This window comes from Camelus dromedarius, chromosome 9, assembly GCF_036321535.1.
Source record: "Camelus dromedarius isolate mCamDro1 chromosome 9, mCamDro1.pat, whole genome shotgun sequence".
Classification (NCBI taxonomy): domain Eukaryota; kingdom Metazoa; phylum Chordata; class Mammalia; order Artiodactyla; family Camelidae; genus Camelus; species Camelus dromedarius.
Window position 1 is genome coordinate 8,072,377 of NC_087444.1, and position 22,962 is coordinate 8,095,338.

Sequence of the window (22,962 nt, forward strand, 5' to 3'; positions counted from 1 at the left end):
AATACTCTTCATCAGTACTTTAGCTGAAGGCTCCCCAACCAACTCTTGGCCGGATGAAGCTCCTCTGGTACAGCGCTCAAGGAGGGCTTGGCGTGTGAGTACGACGTTCCTCAAGTCCTAGCCTGTTTAAAATTTTTTCTAGAGCCTAGATACTTTAAGTGCAGCTTGACTATAAAATCCTTGGCTCCCACTCTCTTTCCTTGATTTTTCTTTCTTTTTTTTTTTTTTTTTTTTGAAAATTTTGCTCCATTGTGTTGCTTGGTGTTATTGTCAAGAAGTCTGGCACCACTTGGTTTTTTTTCCCCTTCGGAAAAAATGTTCACTTTGTTGGTTTTTGCTTGGAGCCCCAGATAATTTTTTTTCATGTTATTTTTCTCTCTGATCCTTTTTTTTCCCCCATAGCTGGTTTATTCCTCTCCTCCATTTATCTTACTTTCATTTATATCTGTTCTTTCTTAGGAACTCTGAAATTTGTTTTCCTTTTTTAGATGATTTTATTTTTTCAGTATATTTCTTGAGTTTGATCAGTTGTCAACTCATATCTTCCTACTGCATTTTTAATTGTTAAACTTTCACCTCTGCAATTGCTTATTTAATGTTATTTGATTCATTCTGGAGTGCTGTACATAGTTTTCCTCTGCTTCATATTTTCTGTAGGGTAGTACTTTCTGTTAATTGAAAAGTTTTCATTTTCTATTTTCTTTTTATAGTAGCCTTTCCTGGGGTTTTGCTGGCTTTTTTCTATTCCTGATAAAATGTGTAGGATTTTCTTGGATCAGCAAGAACAAGCAGGGAGCAGTGAAGGGTGGCAGGTGACTGTTTCATAGATAAGGAAGGCCCTCTGCTGTTCATATCGTAAAGTGCAGTTTCTTTAATAAACGGCCCATTTAAGGGTTGGATCCTATGCTACAACCTTGTATCTTTAGGAATATTTAGCTTCAGCTACTTGCCCTGCTCTCCAAGGGATTCGTCTCCCTTCCAAGGTGCCTAATGAAGCGTTCTCATGGACTTTTCAAATACTGGTTCTTGCCTGTTTTCAAGACTGAATCTTGGCCTTCTTGATTTTGGGAACTCCCATTATCCTTCCAAATCATTCCCTTTTGCTTATGTTAGCAGATGCTAGTTTCTGTTAACTGTAACCACAGGACCCTAACTGGCATATCAACTTCTTAACGTAAAGTTTATGAATCTTCACAATGCCAGGTCACATAAAAAGCCACAAGCATACGCACAACACACCTGTTAGAACAAGCCTCATCACTCTTGTTTACTATCACAGCTCTTCTAGCACAAAGCCCTGGGGTATTGCGGACATTCAATATGTGTTAAGTTTCTTATTCCATTTTTCCCAACAGCACTTACCACAACCTGCAATCATCTTCCTTTTGTGTTTGTGTTATAACTACGTCCCCCAGTATAATCAAGCTGTATGCAGGTAAATACCATGTTATTTATTGATGTATCTCCAGTGTCTAGTAAAACAGTGACAAACACTTATAGGTACTCAATAAACATTTTTTGAATGACTGAACAATAATCAGCTCTTAAGGATGATAAAACTGGTGCGGCTGAAGTATGATTTTGAAAAAGTCAGAGTAACCACACAGTAAGTGATCTTACCAGCCTCTACATCCATCTAAAATAAGCTCCCGGGATTTACTTATGAAATTCACCTCATCTTATTTTCTCTAAAGTGCTTCAAGTCAGAGTTCAAGTAAATGTTTTCTGTAAGAATATTTTTAAACACCTGATGAGTTTACTTACTGATGGGAAAACATGATGTGTCAGGCTAAAATGCCTTTCTTTCTCCCTTCCATGGAAATTGGTTTGTCTTCTATGTCTAGTCAGTTACGGAAATAGAGAATTTAATCAAATTTATTTTTTAACATTGTATTTTGAAATAATTTCAAATTTACAGAGAAGCTGCCATAATAGTACAAAGAATACATATTCCTTTTACCCTGTATATTCGTTATCTACAGCTGTATACCAAATTACCCCAAAGCTTAGTGGCTTAAAACAAGGACTCTTTATCTTACAGTTTCCCAGAGTCATGAAACCAGGAGTGGTTAAGCTGAGCAGTCCTCGCTCAAGGTGTCCTGAAGTTGCAGTCAGGATGTTGGCAGGTGTTGCTGTCCGCCACAGGCTTCAGCAGGACTAGAGGATTGCTTCCAAGACGACTCACTCACATTTCTGTTGGTAGAAAGCCTCAATTCCTGGACACCAGGACCTCCCTGCAAGCTGCCTCAGTGTCCTCATGACATGGCGGCAGGTTTCCACTAGACGTGGGCCCTGAGTGAATGAAAAAGGGAGAGTAGGCAGGAAGGTGCCTTTTATGACCTACCCTATGAAGTCAGGGCTGTCGCTTCTGCTATGTCCTATTAGACAAAAGACAGTCACTAAGCCCAACCCACATTCAAGAAAAGGGGAATTAAGACTCCACCTCTTCCAGAAGAGTATCACTAAATTCGTGAACATTATCTTAAAACCACCATACCTAAATTCACTATTTTTTTTTAACATCTTGCCATTTTGCTTTACCGCTCCTCACATATACATACATGTTATTCCTAACCATTAATGCATCACATCCCCTCACTCCTTAACATTCCACGTACATTGTTTTAGAAAAAAAGGATATTCTCTTATATAAACACGGTGCAGCTTTCACAATCAAATTTAACATCGTGATACTTTAATCCGCAATTACCCTGTCTGGCAATTTTCCCCTATTAAATTGATTTTTAAACAATATGGTAAAACAGGTAGCGGGCTACAAAGCGTGACACAGGTGATGTAAGTTTTTATAGACGGGGAATAAAGGAAATGTGCTGGGACAAGAGAGCTGCTGGTAACAGGCAGGCTTCGGTTGAGCTCTAGGCTTCGCCGACCCCCGACCCCAGCCCCGAGCCCCCAGCCCCAAACCCCAGAAGAACCAAAGACTATGAGAACTCAGCTTATCTCTTCTCCTTCAGTTACCCACTATTTCTGGAAAGCTACTTCAGCCGTTTCCCTCGGTTCCGGTCTCGGTCAGAACACAGCTGGAGGTAGCCCTAAACAGTTGAGGACGGCTGGTTAAAACCCCAGCGCAACCATCTATCAGCGGCACTTCCAAGGGCAGGTAACTTTCAGATAACTTACACCTCCTCTGTCGAGGGGCGCGACAACGGCCCCTGCCGCCCAGGGCTGCCGCGAGGACCGAGCGAGCTGGCGAACCGAGAGCCCAGGGCTCCCCCCACCGGCGTCCGCAGCCCTGGGCCAGCCCGCGCGCGCCCCTCCGGGGCTCCCTCCGCTCGCCGGCGGCCGGGCGGCCGGCCGGGCGGGGCGGCGTCACGTGGGCGGGGCGGCGTCACGTGGGCGGGGCGGGCTTGTCGGCCGATCGCACGATGTGACGCGCCGCCGGAGGCAGGCCGGGCCCTCAAGATGGCGGCGGGTGCCCAGAGCGGCTCGGCCCGGCAGTAGTGGGGGGACGGCACTCGCCGCTGGGGCCGGCCGCCCCGGGAGTGGCTGCAGCAGCGCCAGGGTCGAGGATGGTAAAATGACCCAGGGGAAGAAGAAGAAACGGGCCGCGAACCGCAGTATCATGCTGGCCAAGAAGATCATCATTAAGGACGGAGGCACGGTGAGCCGGGGTACCGCGCCGGCGAGCGTCTGTCGGGGTCCCGATCTCCTGCCCGCAGCGCGGCCGCCTGCAGCCGCCCCTGAGCGCCCCCGCCTCCCTCTCCCCTCCGCGGTGCCGGCCCCTCGGGCTCCCGGGCCCCCATGCCTCTGCGCCGGGGGCTCCCCTCCCGCGCCCGGGCCTGCGGCCTCCGGGGCCCGTCCTCTCGGATGGAGAAGCCGCTCGACTCTCCCGCACCTGCCGGCCTCCGCCCCGGCCGCCCCCGGAGGCCCCGCGCCCTCGGGCCCCACGCGCGCCTCCGCCGCGGGGAGGGATCGGCGCCGGGCCCCGCGTCGCCGGGGCGGTGCTGGTGCCGCCGCGCCCCTCGCCTCCGCCGCCAAGGCCCCGCGAGGCGGTGGCCGCGCTTTGGAAGCGGCCGGGAGCAATCCGTGCCTCCCATATGCTGCTAGCGGGGCGGCATCTGGCGCGGCGACCCCGCGGGGGCCCCGGAGTGCGTGCACCCTCTTCCTCCACGGCGCTCTGGGTCCGTGCCCCCGCTCCGCGCCGCTTCCAGTGCGGTAAACACCGTCAGAGGTGGGCTTCCCTCCTCACTTCCCGGAGTCCGGAGCCGGACGGAGGGCGCCGGGGGCCTAGGCGTAAATCTGCTGGTTTTCAATGAATACCAATGACCCTGTTGTTTTAAAATCATCTGGGTGTATTTGAGAACAAACAGAAATGCTAGAAAGAGTTGGTCTTGGTCTCAGGATAGAAGACCTTTGAAAGGAAGACAGTAAGAAAAAATGTTTGCGTTTTCGAAGCAGTTGTCATCACAGTAAACTTTATGCATCGTGCTGTTCTTAACCGGCAGGGGACGTAGGCCTTTTAATTGAAAATAACTCGTCTTTACTTTTTTCGTGCTGAAATTTCTCCGTTGCAGCACTCTGTGGTCTTTGTTGCATTCTTTGATATCACATTCTGAAATAGAATGGAAAGGCGAAATACATTTTTCACTGTACCAAGAAATAGGCAGAAATGGTTCCTTTTATTCCATATTTGTATATATTTTGTTGGAGCCCTCAACAGCTAGCCCAGTGCTACATGTGTAATTAGGCCGCCAGTGAGGATTTGCTAAATTCACTTGAAATCAGTGACAACTTTCTTTTGACATTTCAGAATATGGCCCAGTCAGTGTGTTAAAACATAGAAGGCTTGGGACATATGGACCAGTTTCAGAATACATTTTTAGTTAATTGTTGAATCGATAGATGTCAGCGCTTTGTCGTTTGGTGAAAAAAGAAACTTTGCAATTCAAGTCCTCAGATCTTTTTGTTGTATTTAATTAATTAAAACGGCGCTTTGATTTAATCAGCTACGGATCGTCCTGGTTCCTTGGATCAAGTTGGTTAGAACTGCTATATGGGGAGAGAAACAGCTTGAAGGTATCTATGCCCTTTGTCAATCATGGGGACTCAGTATTTTTTTTTACAAAAGATTAAGAATGAAACTGTGATCAAGAAACGCTTTCCTTTTCCTTGTAGAGTTCAGTTTTGTTACTTCTGTGGAGTATGATTCTCTTGAGAGCACTTAAATCCTGTGAGATTTGGAAGAGTCTTTTTTATCTTGTTGTTTATTAAAGTTGTAGTGAATTCATAGCTTGTTTTTGGACACAAAATACAGTTTTTACCCCAGCAGTATGCTTTTAAGAGGGCACACGGAGCAAGTGCAGGCTGCTTTTGGGGGCTGTGGGCATAGGGGTGTTACCATTTACCATCTTTTTACGCGTGTGCTGCACTTTCTAAAACCTCTGGACACCTCTTTAGAATAGGGGCTTTGTTCATGCATCTTTGAATCCTACAGGGCCTACTATGTGAATTTAAAGTGATAACACATTTCAAGTGATTTTGAAAAATGTGTCTACTTGTACATTCTTAAATGATTTTTAATGTAATTTTATGTATTCCCATGTATAAATAGGGGAGATTTGTATTTCTAGAAGTACTTTTTTGTAGTATTTGCCTTTTAATCTACTGTAGCTGTAAATGAAAAAATATATAACTATTATAGTTATAGAAATGATTTTAAAATGGCATTTGCTTTTCTGACTACTGTTGTGAACATCCAGGTATCTGAGGCTAAATGGTCATACATGACAGGCTCTGAACAGTATTTCACATCCCTGACCATGGGTGCTGACCTGACTCCCTTCTTTTTTCTTCTAGTGTTCAACTTTGTTAAGATTATTTTGCTTTGTCCTTCTGCTAATGACATCGTTGTAAGTTTGATCAGCCAATTGTAATATTCAAAAACAAAATTAGTAATGAGTTAATGATTTGTCAAAAACTTAGCACGTATTTTCTGTAGTTTTTAACACATTTATTGTAGTTTGAACACTTGTAAGCAAAGCAAGTTAATCATAAATTGCTAAATGTTTTTCTTTTCTTGAAATTGTATTTCATTTGGCTCTGAAGCCAGAGATGTTGTCCATTTGAGTAGCACACAGTTAAGGTAAATTACATGAAGGTGTGTGATTCTGTAACAGGACTTCTTAACTTGGGTCTGTTCACCCTGAAGTTGTTGGTAAAATTTTCTTTGACTACATTTTTCTAGGGAGATGCCAGAAAGGATCCATACTTCCCCAGAGAGTTTAAGAACATGTGTTCTATTTGAAAACAACATCAGTAACTAAAGAATAGTTCAACAGGTTAAATTCAATAAATATTTACTTAATCATCTACTGTGACATTATTGGTGAATTTACTTTTTGAAGCATCCATACGTAGGATTATAGTTTTTAGTTATGTTTAGGGTATTTTGTGTGTGTGTGTGAGGATAAGTAATTAGGTTTATTTATTTTTGTGGAGTTCCTGGGGATTGAACCTCGACCTCGCGTATGCATGCGCTCTACCACTGAGCTATATACGCTCCCCGAGTTACGTTTTAATGTATGTAACATTTTGCTACGTCTCTTATTCATTGTAGACCATTTAGGACAGCTGAATTAAAAGTGCGTTCTGACGTTTTAGAATACTTCTGGTTTTGTTGTTAAATCATTACCATGTATTACCATTTTGTTTATAAATATTCTTGGTAGAGGCTAAGAGCTAGAGTTATATACATGAGTTATTTGTATTATCAAAAATAGAATGTTCCTTATATTTTTTCTTTTTTAAAAAATATGACCTTGATTATTGTATGAATACAACAGCTGTGTGCCTGCATCTCTGACAAAATGGAAAATGTTCAGTTTTTCCACAAGTGAGTTGGTAAAACAACTTTAAAGATTAGATAAAAAGCAAAGCATATGTGAATTGCTTTGTTGAAAGTACTGAGAAGAGAAAAATTGGTATTTGAACTATGCCAAGGGATGCAGAGAACCAGATTTTTGTTCCTTGTATCTCTGACTTTAATCACAATAAATAGGAATCAGCAACCATTTCAAAAGTAATACCCAAGCTCTGATCCTTTGCGCTCTTCACCTACTAGGATGCTTGAAGAAGTTGCAGAATAGCCCTCTGTAGCTCCCAGAGAGCTGCTAAATAGTCACCCTCCAACTGCTAGCGTGCAGGCCATGAAGAGGGCCATGGTGCTTTAGGTTAGTGTGTTTGGGGTTATATTCGTTAGCAGTTTTCTCAGATTGTATTTCTAGTTCATCTTAATATAGTTTGAAGACCTGCTTCCCAGTGTCATCTGTGGAAATCCACTTAGAGTTGAAGTGTAACTCCTTTGCAGCTACCAAATTTTGCAGTTTAAGTAAAAGAATTGTTTTTCTCAAGTATCATTCTGACAAATATATGTGATTTAAATTTTGCAATTATTTAAAAGCTTGAGTTCTTTTAGCATTATTTTTTAGACGTGTCAGTCAAATGAATAGTTGACCATTTCAGCCAGGGTACATCAAGATCCCTGAGATGGGTTTTGTCTCTTTCAGGGCTGGATGTAGTAGCTTGTTCTAATGGGTCTACTTTCTCAGTAATGTATAAATACAGTTACGAATTCTACCTCACGAAATACTTACTAGGGATCTTTTAAAAACAAGGGTAGCAGATATGCCATCGCTTAGTTATGTAAATTGAGTAATTAGAGATCACACCAAGACTGATCTCGCTTAGGCTCCATCCTGGACATTGATAACACTGATTTTTGTGTTGATGGGTTTTTTTTTTTAATTTTATTTTACCTTTTTAGTGAGTTCAGTTTGTAGTCATTTGAACCATGTAACCCAGTGTTCATGGGGATAAACACTTAATGTAGTGATGGCTGAACAGCCACGTATTTTCCTCTTAAGAATGGAGAGAGATGCAATAGATCGTCACGTTACTTATCTTTTCAAAATTTGCCACAAAGCAGTATAATCTTAAGCTATAGACATTTTTTAGTTTTTTAAGAGTAAAACTTGATCTCACTATACTCTTGTTGAATATTTTTAAGAAGTAGATTTCATTCTTTTTAGGTACGGTCTAACCAGTAATCTCTTCATTTTCGTGATGATACACAAATACTGAATCTCTCTTTAAAACTGGTCCATAACATATCAGGAAAATAATTCTAAAGTCTTACTGCAAATTAAGCCAAAATGCCTTAATTAGTATGCTAGTGTCTGTACGTGTTTATGGTGATTCATACTTTCAGGGAACTGAGGATCAGTTATGTTTTTGCTCCCAAGTGTAGTAAACCTTGCCTTGTCTGATGAAAGTCATAGAACATAAACCACCAGCTGACTTTGTGACAGAGGAAACACGGTAACAAATACTAGCAGTAAAGCCTTAAATTTCCTCATAATGAGTCAGGATTCCGTGAAAGCAGCTTTGTAGTTACAATATTTTCTATAAGATTTTTTTAAAGTATTCTTCCATGAAAAGCTCCATTTCTTAGATGTCTGTAATTAAGCATCTTTGCCTTTTTGTGCAAGATTTTTACATTATTTTAGTCAACTTATGTTGTGTATTGTGCAGAGAAAATTGTTTCTTTCTGAAGATATATTTTACCCTCATTCTTGAGTGATAGCTTGTCAATATTTAATTCTAAGTTCAAAATTATTCTCCTTCAGACCTTATTTTGGTTTTTGTCATGTTTTTATTTTCTCAAATTTATTTTGAGAATTTTCAAAACTAGAAAAGTTGCATGAGTAGCATGATGAATATTTATTTGCCGATCCCATAGGTTCAAGATTCGCCAATTGTTAACATTTTGCCCCATTTGTTTTTCCTTTCTATTATATATATACATATACATATATATATACACATACTTACACATATACCTTTTTTTTTCCTGAACATTTCATTTAGTTGTAGACATCATGACCCTTTATCCCTAAAATATTCGGGATGTATCCTAAGAATAAGAATATTCTCCCACATAACCACAATATAGCCACCACATTCAGAAAGTTTAACATTAATACAATACTCTTATGTAAGTCACGTTTCCTCAACTTTCCCAATAATGTCCCAATAATGACTTTTTTTTTGAATGCAGAATTTAATTATTACATTATTTGCCATGTCTCTTCAGTATAGAATAGCTTTTTGGTTTTTTGTAATACTGACATTTTTGATAGTCTAGGCCCTTTGTTTTGAAGACTGAGCCTCAGTTTGGCTTATTCTCATGGTTTCCTCACATGATAACATCCTGTTTAATAAGTAGGATTATAATGGCGTTATACTGCCCAGTTACTGGTGGAATGAATTCTGTCCCCTGGCCAGCAATCCATATAAGTCCCTGGTTGACTGAGAGGAATACAACATTGGTCATGTCCTGTGCAGTAACTGCTGGATGCATAAACTTGATTGGGCAATCATAGACTCAGAATTTGAGAGCAAGGTGATGATTTAAGTAAGAAATCAATAGTTTACCCCTAACTCCTAAGAGAGGTAAAGTGACTTACTTAAGTCATCTAGCAGCTAAGTGACTGTAATGATAAAATCCACGGACATTAAATACCCTTTCTGTACCAGGCATTGGGCTATGTATGCACTGGGTGGCTAAGATTGGGTCCTGCTGTTAAGAGTAACAGTCTGTGGCCAATATGTGCTCTGTAACCACTGCAACCAGTGTGACTCCAGACTTGGGCTGTGCATTTGCCTGGATTGACCCTAAACTGGAGATAATACTATTTAACTTGAAAGGTTGTTAGGAAGGATAAATAAGATTATGAATGTAAATCATTTTAAGTCTTCAGTAATCTTTGCTTCATTATTTTAATCTAATGTATGTACACAGTAAACCCAGGTGATACATGATACAGTAGCGAACAGTGGGATTTCGGAGTACAGAGAAGGGAATTAATGAGGGAAGTTGCAAATTTAATTAATGAATATATTGTCCTTTTAACAGTGTTTAAATACAAAATGCTGAATGCCTATAGTGATGAGTAGAGGAGACTTACAGAGTAATTCATTTCAGTTCTACAAACACTTAGGAAGCACTTTTGTGCTGTGCATGTACCACAGGCTCCAGATCATAAAAGGATAAAGCATGGGGCCTGCCTCAGCCAGCATGAGCTTGCAAAAGGTGAGTGTAGGTTAAATAAAATGGAATAGGTACTTTACAGAACGAAATATAACTTTGTAGAAGTCATCTACCCTTGCAAGATAGGAGAACAAATAGGTAGATTTTAAAAGGCTTATCCAAAAGCCTAGGTGATGAAACCAAATCTATTACCAGTGGGAAGTATGATCTGGGAAATTGGGAACTGGATCAGAGGATGGAGATGGGCCAGAGAAGATTGTCCCTGACTTCTGGGGTTGAAGTTGGAGGTGACTGCCAGGGAACCAACTCTCATGCCTCCGTAAAAGAGAAATTACCCAACTGAATGGACTTTTGATATAATAATTTTTAAGACTTTAGGTGGCATATGTTGGCATTTGGGTGGGGTTAGCTATGAGTTGGTTTATGCTCAAATCCGTCTCCTTCAGGATGTTTCACTTTGTACCTCTTGAATCCTTTCGAGAATCCTCAAATGTCATCTGTTGATACTTTCTACTCTTGATGCTGTAAACCACTCACTGATTAAATATCCCCCCCCCCCACCCCCCGCTTCTCTGTTAACCTTTTCCGCCTCATCTTTCTGCCCAGGCCATGATGACCCTTGTGTTCTTCCCAGATTGTCCTGGGATTTTGATTATGGATAGGTATTCTATTAAAACCCCCCAGCCCTTATGTCAAAAGTCCTAACTAGAAGTTTTTGTAATTCTAATTCAGTAAAATATTTTTTAAATTTGTTATTAATTTCATTAAGATCATGTATCACTTTTGAATTCATTTAAAACAGGGTAGATGAATATGGATATAATACAACTCTCAAAATTACCAGTACAAAATTACCAGTATCTCTCCCCTGCCCTGCATTCTAGTTTTACATAGTTTTTCTCTTAGATAAACAAAACATTTTCTCTTATTTAAAGTACAATCATGCCTATTAGAAAAGATTTAGAAAATTCAGAACAGCATACTAAACAATTTTATGTCACTTAAAATCACTACCTAACATAAACATTGTTAACACTGAGGTGACTTTTTGTTTGTTTTTCATAGTTGAACTTACATACACAATTTTATATCCTGCTTTGATTTTTTTTAAATTTAACATTGCCATAAACATTTTTACAAGTCTTTAAAGTTTATTCATAAACAGTTTTTGTCTGCGTATTATTTGTCTGATTTACATAGTATGATTTGTTTATAGGATGTGTAACTAAAGGTCGAGCACCTAGGTTTCCGTGTTTCCTACTATAAATGATGCTGCTGTGAACATCTTTGTGGTAGAGCTTTTTCTGAACGTTTGGTTATTTCCATAGGATAGAATATTATTAGCTATTCTGAAAATTATTTGTTTATATTCTTTACGTTTTTATGGTGTCTTAGTATTTTTGTACTGATTTTCATGAGTGCTTTACCTGGTTAAGATGTTTAACCTTTTGCCATTTCTTGTGTATTTTACCCACTTTGTTTTCTTCAAATTCAGCGAATGCTGTACATGTTTTTCTCCAGCAAGTATGCCTGAAACTAATTTATCTTTATTCTTTCACCTTTCCTCACTGCGCAGCTGCCCAAGGCAGAAACGAGTCTTCATCTTTGATCTTCTCCTCTGCTGCATCTAGTCAACCCCTGAGACCTTTTCATTCTACCTCCTACACGTCTTTGTATCCGCTCCCTTGGCTCCCTCCCTGCTACCTCTGTCTCACTCTTTTGGGCAACTTTGCCAACACTGTCCTTGAATAATTGAAGTGTTCTTCACTTAAACAGCCACTTTTGACACATTTATTTTCTTCCAGGCTTTTGGCTCTATGTGCATACTTAAACACATCGTTATATAATTATCATCTGACTTTTTATCAGCATTTCCCAAAAAGTTTTCCAAGGACCTCAGGTGCTCACAAGATACTGTCTCTTATATGACAGAAGGAGTCCATGGTCAAGTTTGGAAAACAGTGCACACAGCATCTTTTTGGAGATTCATAATACAAATTAGCATGTTAGAGGCCCTGAGCAGTTCTATTTGGCCTGTCCTAATGGGCGCTGAGTACCTGTGGTGAACAAAACCGGTTTGGAGCTTACCAAATCCTGTGGACTTTTTTTTAACCTTAACTTACTATACTTGCTCTGTTTGGTTCTGGTCATTACCCCTTCCTTCCTGAAACTGCTCCTTTGTCTTCTGAGACACTGTGCTCTCTTGATTCTCCTGATATTTCCCTGATGGTTTCTTCTTTATTTTCAAGGGTCCCTTTTCTTCTGTCCACTCTGAAGTGGGCAGAGGCTGGTGCCCCGAATCCCCTCACTGGTCAAGGGTCAGAGGTACTTAAATGTAGGTGTTTCTTGGGGTTGTGTCTTAGGCTGCTTCAACTTTCGCACTTCATCTCACCCACTCTGGTTTCATACATCACATTTGCTGCTAACTAATTGTTTTCATCAGCCGTCAAAGGACAGTAGAAATGTTTTAAGTACAAGGGTGATCCTCTTAGGTAGGACCTGAGGTAACTGTGAGCCTCATGAGGGAAAAAGAAGTAGAAAGCTACCATCTTCCATTAGTAGACAACCAAACTAAAAACTTAGAATTCATTCGCTCCATCCCTCCATCCTCCATGGGTGCCACTCCCCTGTTTCACGCGCTCATCATCTCCTGTTTGAACTCACTGAGATGGCCTCCCTCCACACACACTTTGCGCCTCAGTTACAGCCTTTAGGAAGTCACCATGATATATTAAAAAGTGCAGGTCTCATCACACTGTTCTCTTGCTTGAAACCCTTCAGTGGTTTCCTTTGTCTCTGGAGTGAAGTTGAGAAGCTCCTTAACAAACTTAGAGGCTGTGTGTTCTGCCTTCCTTTCAGCCTTAAACCGTTACGATCCTCGTCTGCTTCCTCTGGCTTTCTCTGTTGTGATTGTCCACGCTACTTCCCTTTCTTGCGTTTACATGTAAGCAGACGTTTATAATGAGGCTTCTTCCTCTCCAGGCTGTGAACTCCTTGAGATCGGAGAATGTGTCTTACTGTTTTTTAAATCCCAGCACCTCTGGTACATAGTAGGTGCTCTGAATGTTTACTGAATGAATGAAATCTTGTACAAATTCATTCCCAGCTGTGGTCCTTCAATTCTGTCTCCCAACCCCCACCCACTTCCGTTTCTCAGGTTCCTCAAATTCAAGTTCTCCTACCAAGGGACTTTTCTAAATTCTTCAGGTTAGGAGAGACATCTATTTTTTTTTTTATGATGTAGCATCATTTTCAGTATATAGAGAAATCCAAACATTGTTAATATTTTCCACTAAGACTGTTCAATATATTGTCAAAACTTAAGTATAACATTGTAATATGTATTGATTAAACTTGTCTTTCAGTTATACTGACTTATTAATGGAAACTGAGTTTAATGCTATAGGTCATTGACTTTTCCATCCATTTAATATTACTCTTAGAAATATGAAATCCAACAACTGAAGTAATTGTTAAGGTATTACCAGCAACAGTATACGCTGATTTTGTATTGTCTTCCTTGTGTATATCAAGTCCCACATCTCTCACATGCTACTCAGGACTTTTCTGCTTTTGAGCTGTGTTGGGATCTGTTACGATTCTTGCCACATACTTCATTTATATTTTTAGGGTTAGTGCAGTAGCCTCCTAACCATTCATCTTCCTTAGTTTTGCCCCCTTTAATCCATCTGCTGCACCTTTGCCAGAATGGTCTTTCTTAAAACTTCCATCTGATCCCGTGAGTCTCACTTGATATCCTTTAGTGGCTCCCCAGTGCCTTCAGAATTGAACATAGACTCCTTAGCATGGAAGTTAGTCCTGTGTGCCCCGAGCTCATCTCTCAGTGCTCCCCGTGTGCAGCCCGGGCTCTGGTTGTACTCAGCTATGGGAGTCCTGCAGTGCCTCCTGCTCTCAAGCCTTATTAACCGCCTTTGTGCAGGCTGCTTCCTTGATTTATGCTGTCTACCTTCCCGCCCCGACTCCTGGCCTGATTCCTTTACATCCTTTCAGCCTTCCTCCTAGAAGTCTCATCTCATGTTCCCACCCCTACCCTGGACTCTGTGTTCTCATTGCACACTGTGCTTATATAATGTATTTATTTGTTTACTTGTCTGCCCCCATCACCTTGAGGACAGGGTGTCCAGATGTTGACCTAGTGCCCAATACATGTGTGTTCTCCTTAAATATTTATTGACTGTTGTCATTATTGTTAGTAAATCTGGAATGCACTGTTAACTTTCTAAAAATCTGTTTTTACAGCCTCAAGGAATAGGTTCTCCTAGTGTTTATCACGCGGTTATCGTCATCTTTTTGGAGTTTTTCGCTTGGGGATTATTGACAGCGCCCACGTTGGTGGTAAGTAATCTTTAACTTGTTTAACACTGACTTTAAAATGTCTTTTTCTTCAGTTTTTTTGGGGGGGAAAGCGGTTCTTTTTCCTTTCCCCGGTGAATTCTCCCACCTGTGTCGTCAGCCCTTGGGTGCTGTGTCTCACTGACGGCGCTGTCTCTTCCAGCCCTTGCTCTCCCTCACTTGCTGGCAGCGCTTGGGCGAGTGGGATTCTTCCGGTAAACAGTGGACTTGTTCAAGCAGAGGCGCAGTTCCCGCTCTGGGCAGGGTGGACAGGATTCTGATACTGACCGGCTCAGGGACAGTAGTGTCTGTGACCTGAATCACCCAGCATTATTATTTTGAGATTCATTCATGCAGTTGTATTTTCCAGATACAGGTTTATTCTAGTTTAGGCCAAGGATCTAGAGGGAACCACCTAGAAAGGTGATTCTTTTCATAGCCCTGAGCTGATCTTACTCAAATATTCCCAAGGGTAGAACCTTAGAAAAGACCGCTCTGTCAGACCGTACAACTTAGATGCTAGCTGGTTTTCTCCTGTTGGTGTAGATGAGAGGAATGGAATGAAGGAAGGAGTGGATATGGCAGAAGTGTGTAATACCTTGAAAGGTGTAACCAGGATAAATGTACAGCTTTCCAAATCCCAGAAGAACAGAGTTTTAAAGTATACTTCCTTGTATTTTCATGAGCTTGTTTGTTGTTATACAAAAAAAGGCTTTTACAAAAAATTTCTTTATAAATAAATTGAATGATTAGATAAGTAGATTGAACTAGTCTGAGAAAATTTGTTCCCTATTTCTTAGCATATTTTTTATATAACTACACAATCATTACTGTATCTACATAAAACACAGACATTTAACAGTTATTTCGAATTATTATTTACAAGGCATATTCATGAATACTGCTAAAACAAGATTCAGAAAAAAAGCAAATCTCAAATAAATACAGTTTGTTTTGCAATAAACCGTGCATTGCAAGTTAGAACAGTTTGCTGAATAACAGTTCCCTAACATATAATTCTAAGAATGCTGATTTGATTATGTTTTGATTGAGATCTTTTCCTTTTTAAGAAGGAAACAGCTCATTTACCTGTAACAGGTCATCAGTTTTACATAAATGAATTTTCAAAATAATTGAAATGTGGACTTTTAAAATGTCTAATTTTTTTATAATTTCGGATGGGAATCTTTCAAATGTTAATTTACACGTTTCCTGCCTTCACAATCCATGGACACTGATTTGGAACTTCATCAGATGATGCAAGTTCATTGTGATATTTGTAACTACATTATACTGTAATAACCTGAAGTCAAGGACTACTGTGCTGTTGTAATAACTGTGTTCTCTCACAGCTTTATGTTAGCTTCCTAATGTTTCAGTGCGCTCATTTATAATCTACTACCAATTTAACGTCTAAATCTGTCCGGTAGATCATTAGTCGTATAGTTTAAAGTACTAAAGCTTTGTAATAGCAAACAGTTCGTATACGTTTATATTAAAAATGAGTCCAAGCACAGCCCTGAGCACTTTAAATACATTATTAGTTTTAATCCTTAAAACCACTTTGTTAATGAGAAATTAGCCTCATAATACAGATGAAGAAATGAAGAGTTAGAAGAGTTCAGCAACTTGATTGCTACTCTGATAGTAAACTGCAGCTTTGGCTTCAAAGTTAGGCTTGTTTTGTTCCAGTGCTCAGTCTTGGGGATACTGGTTTAAGAGGTTCATACCCGTGTTCTGGGTAGTCAGGTCACTATTGGCAGTCCAACCACTAGCTAAGGAGAGAGATTTGAATGTTGGGTAAACTGTCAGCAAGCCATCAAAGAAAGCTTTTTGTGATGATTCCATGATTTGTCATCATGATTTGAAATGTGTATAGCTGTTTTGTTTTTTTTTTTAATTTGTTCCTGGTTTATATTTTTTTGGCTCTATCAACTTTTTGTTTAACTTTAATATCATTTTTTTCTAATTGGACAAAAAGAGACTGTCTTCTTTAAGAACAAGGAAGAAATCCAATTATTTATATATAAGTGCTTGCTTTCTTTTTTGTAGTTTTGGAAAAACTATCTTTTTGCTTAGTATATTCTTAATTATTTTTGTTAATTAAAGAATAGATAGTACCTTTGATTTTGGTTATTTTTTTTTTAAGTACTGAATTGAATTGTGGTCAGGAAAATGAAAAGTGCTAATTTGGAACTTAGTGAATTGTTTTCTTTTGCAAGCTTAATTAAGTACATTTGTTTGTGTGGTGGGCAAAAAAAACCTTGGGGGGAGACCTAGGCAAAGTAAGAATTGAGTTGGAGAGTTTAGATTGTATCTAAATGCTGAGATTCTTTCTACTCCAGCTACTTTCTGGTATTTTGGCCTTTTCACTTTAGAACATCAAGAATCTTTAAAACATCACTGAAGGAACTAGTGCGTGAGAAATAGGTACACATACATTACTCACTGTATATATTCTATATATATTGCTTTTTTTAATAATTAGAAACACAGTTTGTATCAATTGTAAACCATTCAGCTGTATAGAACTGTGTAAGGACGAGAAAGTTCTCCTGCGGTCCTGCTCATTCCTCCAGGTAACTATCACTTTTTAGGCGATTTGGGGTTCAGGGTAGGCTTTACCAGCCCCGTTAGGTTACACTGGCCAACTGGAGCTGACTGTTTCAGCAGTTAGAATGTGGAGTCTATTAATTCAGTGATTTTTTTTTTTTTTTTTTTTTTTTTAACCAGAGGTGAATATCCGGAATACCTGGGGAGTGTTTTCAGAATACCTAGGCCCTTACCACCTGTCTGGCTGAAATCAGAGTTTTCAAAGGCGGGGCCCAGGCATGTGTATTTTTTAGAAGTGATGCTAGTATGTATCACTAATTAAGAACCAATTTATTAAGTCATTGTGGGCTTTCGAAAAGGGTTTTGCTCATTTTGGGACTTTATGCCTGTGGTGTGTTGTTGATGACTTTGTTAGCATCTTCTTTGTTTCAGACTCTTACGCTCCCCCGTGACGGGGCGTGGGAGAAGTGAGTTTCAGGGTCAAAGGCACGAAGTTGTAGCACTTCTTCTCTTTCTAAAAGTCTGTTGTAACCTTTAAACAGTTTATTTCTGTCTTATGTGTTTTGAAACTGATTATAAATGGTGCCTGCTAGAGAGTCACAACTCTTAACATTCATTTAAAAAGGAGTAGTGAGGATGAAGATATAATTTAGTCTGTGTTTTATCTCTCTCTCTCCCCCATCCGTAGCTCTCAAAAATTAAGTTTCAGCTTTTCAGTTTTCAAAGATGCCCTTTGAATTAATTCATTTAACAGATACCCAACCTTAAGACATATTAATTATAATAAATGTTTGGTTTGGGATTTATAATAGTCTTCGTTTTAGAGAGTAATGTGAAATTAAAAGAATTTTCTTTTAAATTTCATGGGGTTGCAATTATTTTTGCATTGTAAGCTTACAGAGCTTATGGAACACTGTGCTCTAGAGTACAGTCAGAGAACAGAGGCTGTGTCCTGCATGGAAGTCCTGTCCGGGAGGGGGGTGAAGTCTCCACCAGCAAGGGGAGTTAAGTTAACTACAAAGAATTTTTTTTTTCACTGACAAATGTTTTTAAGGACCGAATCTAACATTTTGAGAGGTTATGACTATATGGTTAGTTCATAGTGGGTGTTCAATCCATGATTATTGATTGACTAAATGACATATATTTACATAAAGAGAATTAGTGACAGTAGGTTTAAGGATCTATAATGCTATAAAGTGGCTTCAGTTTTTTGACATAGTGATGGTTCTAGAAATATTTGATCAGTGCTTATGGTTCAGGCAGCTAGATGCACAGTCCATCTTGTGGAGCAACACCCTGCACTCCAGTCCTCGAGCATCTCTTCTATAGAAATGGCTGAGCATCCTTAGCTGCAGAGATAGTCCTGAGGCATTTAATGTTTTAAGGACTATTTGCTCTCAAAATTTTTTAAGCTTAGAAATTTTAAGACCCATAAAATTTCTTGGAAAATGTTAGATTTTTTTCTGTTTAGCTCTAAAATCCAGTGCTTAAAGTTCCTCCAGGATCAAAAATCTTTACAACGTATGTATTACTTGTTATATTTGTCTTTGTGTTAAAATTTTGTTAAAAGCAAACATGTGGGCTTGTTTATTTTAAATTAACTATATTCCTTTGCAGTGGGTTATAAAGGTTTTTATTTTGTAATATTAGGTAAATTAATTTGCATAATTGTCATATTAAATCATTTCGAAAGCAGAATTTATCATCAGTTATGAACATTTAGTAAACAATTACTATATGAAAGCACTCTTTGAAGTACTCATAGAGATAAAAATTTATTAGATGCAAGGTATAGTAAATATAGTGCCTGTCTGCCCTTAAGAAATTTGAAATATAATTGAAAGGAAATATTTATTAAATATCTGAAAAGATGAAAAATAGAAGAACTAAGCAACACAGTACTGCAATATAAGAAATACTACAAAGCTGTATGTGACTACCCAGTGAGTGCTATAATCACCTGTTACACGGTCCTAAAGGCAGAACTGATCGCTTTGGACAGGAAAGTTTGGTGCAGAGGAGCAATATGGAGGGTTTGGGGATCAACTAGAGAGCGAAGAGAAGGGGAACTAACATTTAAGATACAGAATATTGTATATGCAAGTATGCATATTGGAAAGCATAAGAATATTTCTATAACAGTAAAGAGACCAGATTGATTGGAATGGAAGACAGCTTGGCAAAGTGAATTGTTAGCAATAAGATTTAAAGTATTATAAAGCTTCTTGTAGGCATTCATTCTTTATGTCCTTCATTCTTTTTCACACCAAACCCATTTTTTTGTCCCCAGAAAGAATTGGCCCTTAGTAATAACTAGAAGAAAAGCAGATTTGAGTTGTTACGAATGGTTTTGGGATACCAGTTTCAGGAGTTTAAACCTTTATCTTTAGTACGAGAACTAGCAAACTGACCAGCGCAAATGCTGCTAGTAGCCCATTTTTCTGTAAATAAAGTTTTATTAGAACACAGCCAGCCTGTTCATTTACGTGCAGCCTCTGGCTGCCTTTATTGAGTTGAGTGCTTGCAACAGAGACTGTGTGGCCCACAAAGCTAGAAGAAGCTGAAAATATTTTTAATCTGCTCCTTTACAGACACCGTCTTCAGACTTGTGGATCTTTGCTGTAAATAATACGGTTTCTCAACTGTTGAGATTTGGGGCCAGATGCTTATTTGTTGTGTGTTGGGGGTGGGGAGGGGCTGGCCTGTCTATGACAGGATGTTTAGCAGCTTTCCTAACTCCTCCCTACTAGGTACCAGTAGCATCTTTTCTCTCCCCTGTTCCCCCAAGTTGTGGCAATCAAACATGTCTCCAGGCATTGCCAACTGTCCGCTGGGGGTCAAAGTTACCCTCGGTTGAGAATCACAGAATATGTGACTATCATAAATATGTGATTTTTCCCATGTTAGTAATGTCCTTTGACTATTAAACATTTCATTTGTAACTTTCTTTAGGTTAATTTTTGTTTAATTTCTAGTTATTGGCAAAAGAAGCGTAACTGAAGAAGAGAGCATTCTAATCCTTCTAAAGGTTTTACTTGCAAAGATGTCAGAAAGCATTATCAGCATAGTTTTTATCCCTAAAGAGATTTTTCCCACCTTTCTTATTCTCCACATGGCCATTCTTTATTGCTTTTATTGAGAGACAGTGTGCTGTCATGGAAGAAGCATTGGCTTTGTCAAGTTAAGAACTCAGTTCCCACATCTGTAAAGTGGTAATATTATCTAATTCATGTTATTGTTGGGATTAAATAAAAGAGTATGTATTATATATAGAGCCTCTGGCACATAGACTGTAAAAATGGTGGCTGATGCTTTTTATTTTTTCAGTTACCTTTCCCTAATTGCTTTTTCAACCACTGAGTTCCCAGTGGTTCCCTTGTTGCCCAGTGAACAAACTGATGCTGTGTGGTTTGAGATCAGTCCTTAAAAAGGACAGAGGAATTTGTTGTACATTTTCATGGCTTGGGATTTTTTTTTTCTTACCTTATAAAATCTCTAGATCCACTTTTTGGCAATTAAAATTTCCCTATTTATTCTCCTGGTCCCCTGTTTTAGGTGGTAGGCCTGTCTGTACAGGAGCTGTAAGTCTGTCAGTTATATGTGGGAAGCAGGACAGCATTAAAAGTAGGGACTTGCAAGCCCGACTTCCTGTGCTCAATTTCAGTTTTGCCATTACTGTGTAATCTTGGATAAGACATGTAGCCTCTGTGTGTATCAGTTTTCTGATAGGGCTGTTATGAAGAATTAAAGGAGGTAATATATTAAAGTGCCCAATTTAGTGCCTTGTGACATAGTAAATGACAAACATTTGGCGGTATTAGTATTTACTCATATGCATAGTGTCATACAAACTGAAAATTTTATAATGAAGGGACGTTTTAAGTTTTACTAGGACTAAAAAATGTAGCATGAGCTTTTTATTTTGTTTTTATTCTTTAGGTATTACATGAGACCTTCCCTAAACATACATTTCTGATGAATGGCCTAATTCAAGGAGTAAAGGTAAGATCAGTCATTATATATAAATATTTATGTGTGTATGCAAACACACGCATGTTCTGCCAGTGTATTAAGTTAGTTAATTGACGGATCCACTAAGTGTTAGTTTTTACAGTTGGAGTATATCTTGGGGGATTACTTAATACTTTTTAAATGAACTAGGTTTTAAATATGATTTGAGTCAAATATAGCCAACTATGTATAATAATGATAAACCACGTCATAACAGATTTTCCCTGTTTTTTTATGTGTTGCCATTTTCATCACAGAGATCTTTTGTAAACTAGAAACAAGAATATAGATTGAAAAGAAAAGAACTATTTAAAAGAATGCATAAGTATAAAACATATCAGTATGGTTAAAGTCTTGATTATTCTATGCTTTTTGTTATTCTATATTTACTCTTGATTCCATTTGATCAACAAGTTTATAAATAGGTAATTAGTCTGTGGACATAAAAACAGATAATTAGCATATGGTATTTTTTCTAGAATTGGCTAATGTAGGATTGTGGTTGAGAGTTTATTAGAACATTTCATATTTAATCCTCTACCAGAGCCCTGCAGATGATTCTAGACAGTCTTGGGAAATTTTTAAATCATATACAGATAAGAAATAAGTTGTGTATGTAAAGTTTGGTGATATGCTTATTTTAGAAACGAACTTATTTAAAATTCTTCTGTGGCGGGAAAATGATTTACTCTTGGCTCGTCAGCATACACGGTGCATGCCACTTTTCCGTTTGTCTTCTTAGGGCTTGCTGTCATTCCTCAGCGCCCCGCTTATTGGTGCTCTTTCGGATGTTTGGGGCCGAAAGTCCTTCTTGCTGCTAACAGTGTTTTTCACGTGTGCGCCAATCCCTTTAATGAAGATCAGCCCATGGTACGTGCACATTCAGATTATAGCAACTAAGTATCACTGTTAATTATTTTCTGAATATTGCTTTCGCTTTTTTTTCCAGCTTACCTATGTCGGTTTTAAATGCATTTTTCTAATACATTTATTCTTTGACACAGATAAAAGGGCCCTTAAAAATACAGTAGCGAAGGAATAGTTCATAAAGTTTTTTGAACTGGCTGCCACCAAAGAAGCCATGTAGACTGCTGGCTAACCTGCTTTTTGGATTTCACAGCCCAAATTTCCAAACAGTATTTTGGGGGCTGGATAATGTTGCTGACTTTTTATTTTCTTGAGTAGAATGTTAAAAACACAAAGTTTATCATCACTATCTGCATTAATTAGGAATAGGCTTCGTTATATATCAGTAAAGACCCGAATAATGGTTGCTTAAAATCAGGGAAACTGATTATTAATTTTTCTCTCCGTATGAAAGAAGTCTGGAGTTGAGCAGTCCCGAGCTGGTGTGACACTTCCCGGGGACCAGACTTTTCCTGTCTTTGTGCTCTGCCGTCCTCAGCTGTCCCCTCACCGTCAGCAGTGGGGAAGGCTGCTTGAGTGAGCTCCAGCTCATGGCACTTTCAGGCAGCGAGATGGAAGGAGGAGGGCATGAGAAGAGCGCGCCGCCTTCCTTTAAGGGGACTGTGGAGTTCCCCCCCAGCCTCTCCTCACATCTGGTCAGATTTCAGGCATATGCTGCTCCTAGCTACGAGAGGCTGGGCCCATGGCCACACTGATTAAAATCAAGATTCTTTCACTGAGGAAGAAGGGAGGGAAAGCTCACAGGAAAATGATTTTCCCAAGATGATAGAGCCCAGTTTGGTTGTAGGTGTGTTAATTCTTTGATTTAAGTTCTGTATCACTTGACTATTACTGTTAATTCTACATCATGGATGGGACGTGTTTCCAAGGTGCATCTAGAAGGGTCAGGGGTATATGTGGGCAGGATCTTCCTTCCTTTCACAGGTGAGATACAACCCTAAAGGCCGCAAACCCTTGACGAATGTTAATCACACATGATACCTTACCAAACAAATCTAGCGCATGAACAGATAATTTGCTGTGGAAAGCTGTGTGTTAGAAAAAAT

At 39.3% G+C, this 22,962-nt stretch overlaps 1 protein-coding gene and 1 long non-coding RNA gene across 2 annotated transcripts in view; one reads left to right on the top strand and one right to left on the bottom strand.

Annotated features, from left to right (window-relative positions):
- Positions 1 to 1,430: 1,430 nt before the first annotated feature.
- Positions 1,431 to 3,327, bottom strand: LOC135321997 (uncharacterized). Its single transcript, XR_010382202.1, has 2 exons — positions 3,142 to 3,327; positions 1,431 to 2,292 (listed from the first exon to the last, which is right to left on the bottom strand). It is a non-coding gene; the product is annotated as an uncharacterized LOC135321997 (long non-coding RNA).
- Positions 3,328 to 3,388: 61 nt separating this feature from the next.
- The window catches only part of MFSD14A (major facilitator superfamily domain containing 14A), a 34,226-nt gene continuing 14,652 nt past the window's right edge, over positions 3,389 to 22,962 (top strand). The window contains exons 1-4 of the mRNA XM_031457682.2: positions 3,389 to 3,622; positions 14,330 to 14,425; positions 20,918 to 20,980; positions 21,732 to 21,859. Of these exons, the coding sequence (XP_031313542.2) occupies positions 3,539 to 3,622; positions 14,330 to 14,425; positions 20,918 to 20,980; positions 21,732 to 21,859 (371 nt within the window). The 5' untranslated portion in view covers positions 3,389 to 3,538. The remainder of the gene's footprint in view (positions 3,623 to 14,329; positions 14,426 to 20,917; positions 20,981 to 21,731; positions 21,860 to 22,962) is intronic.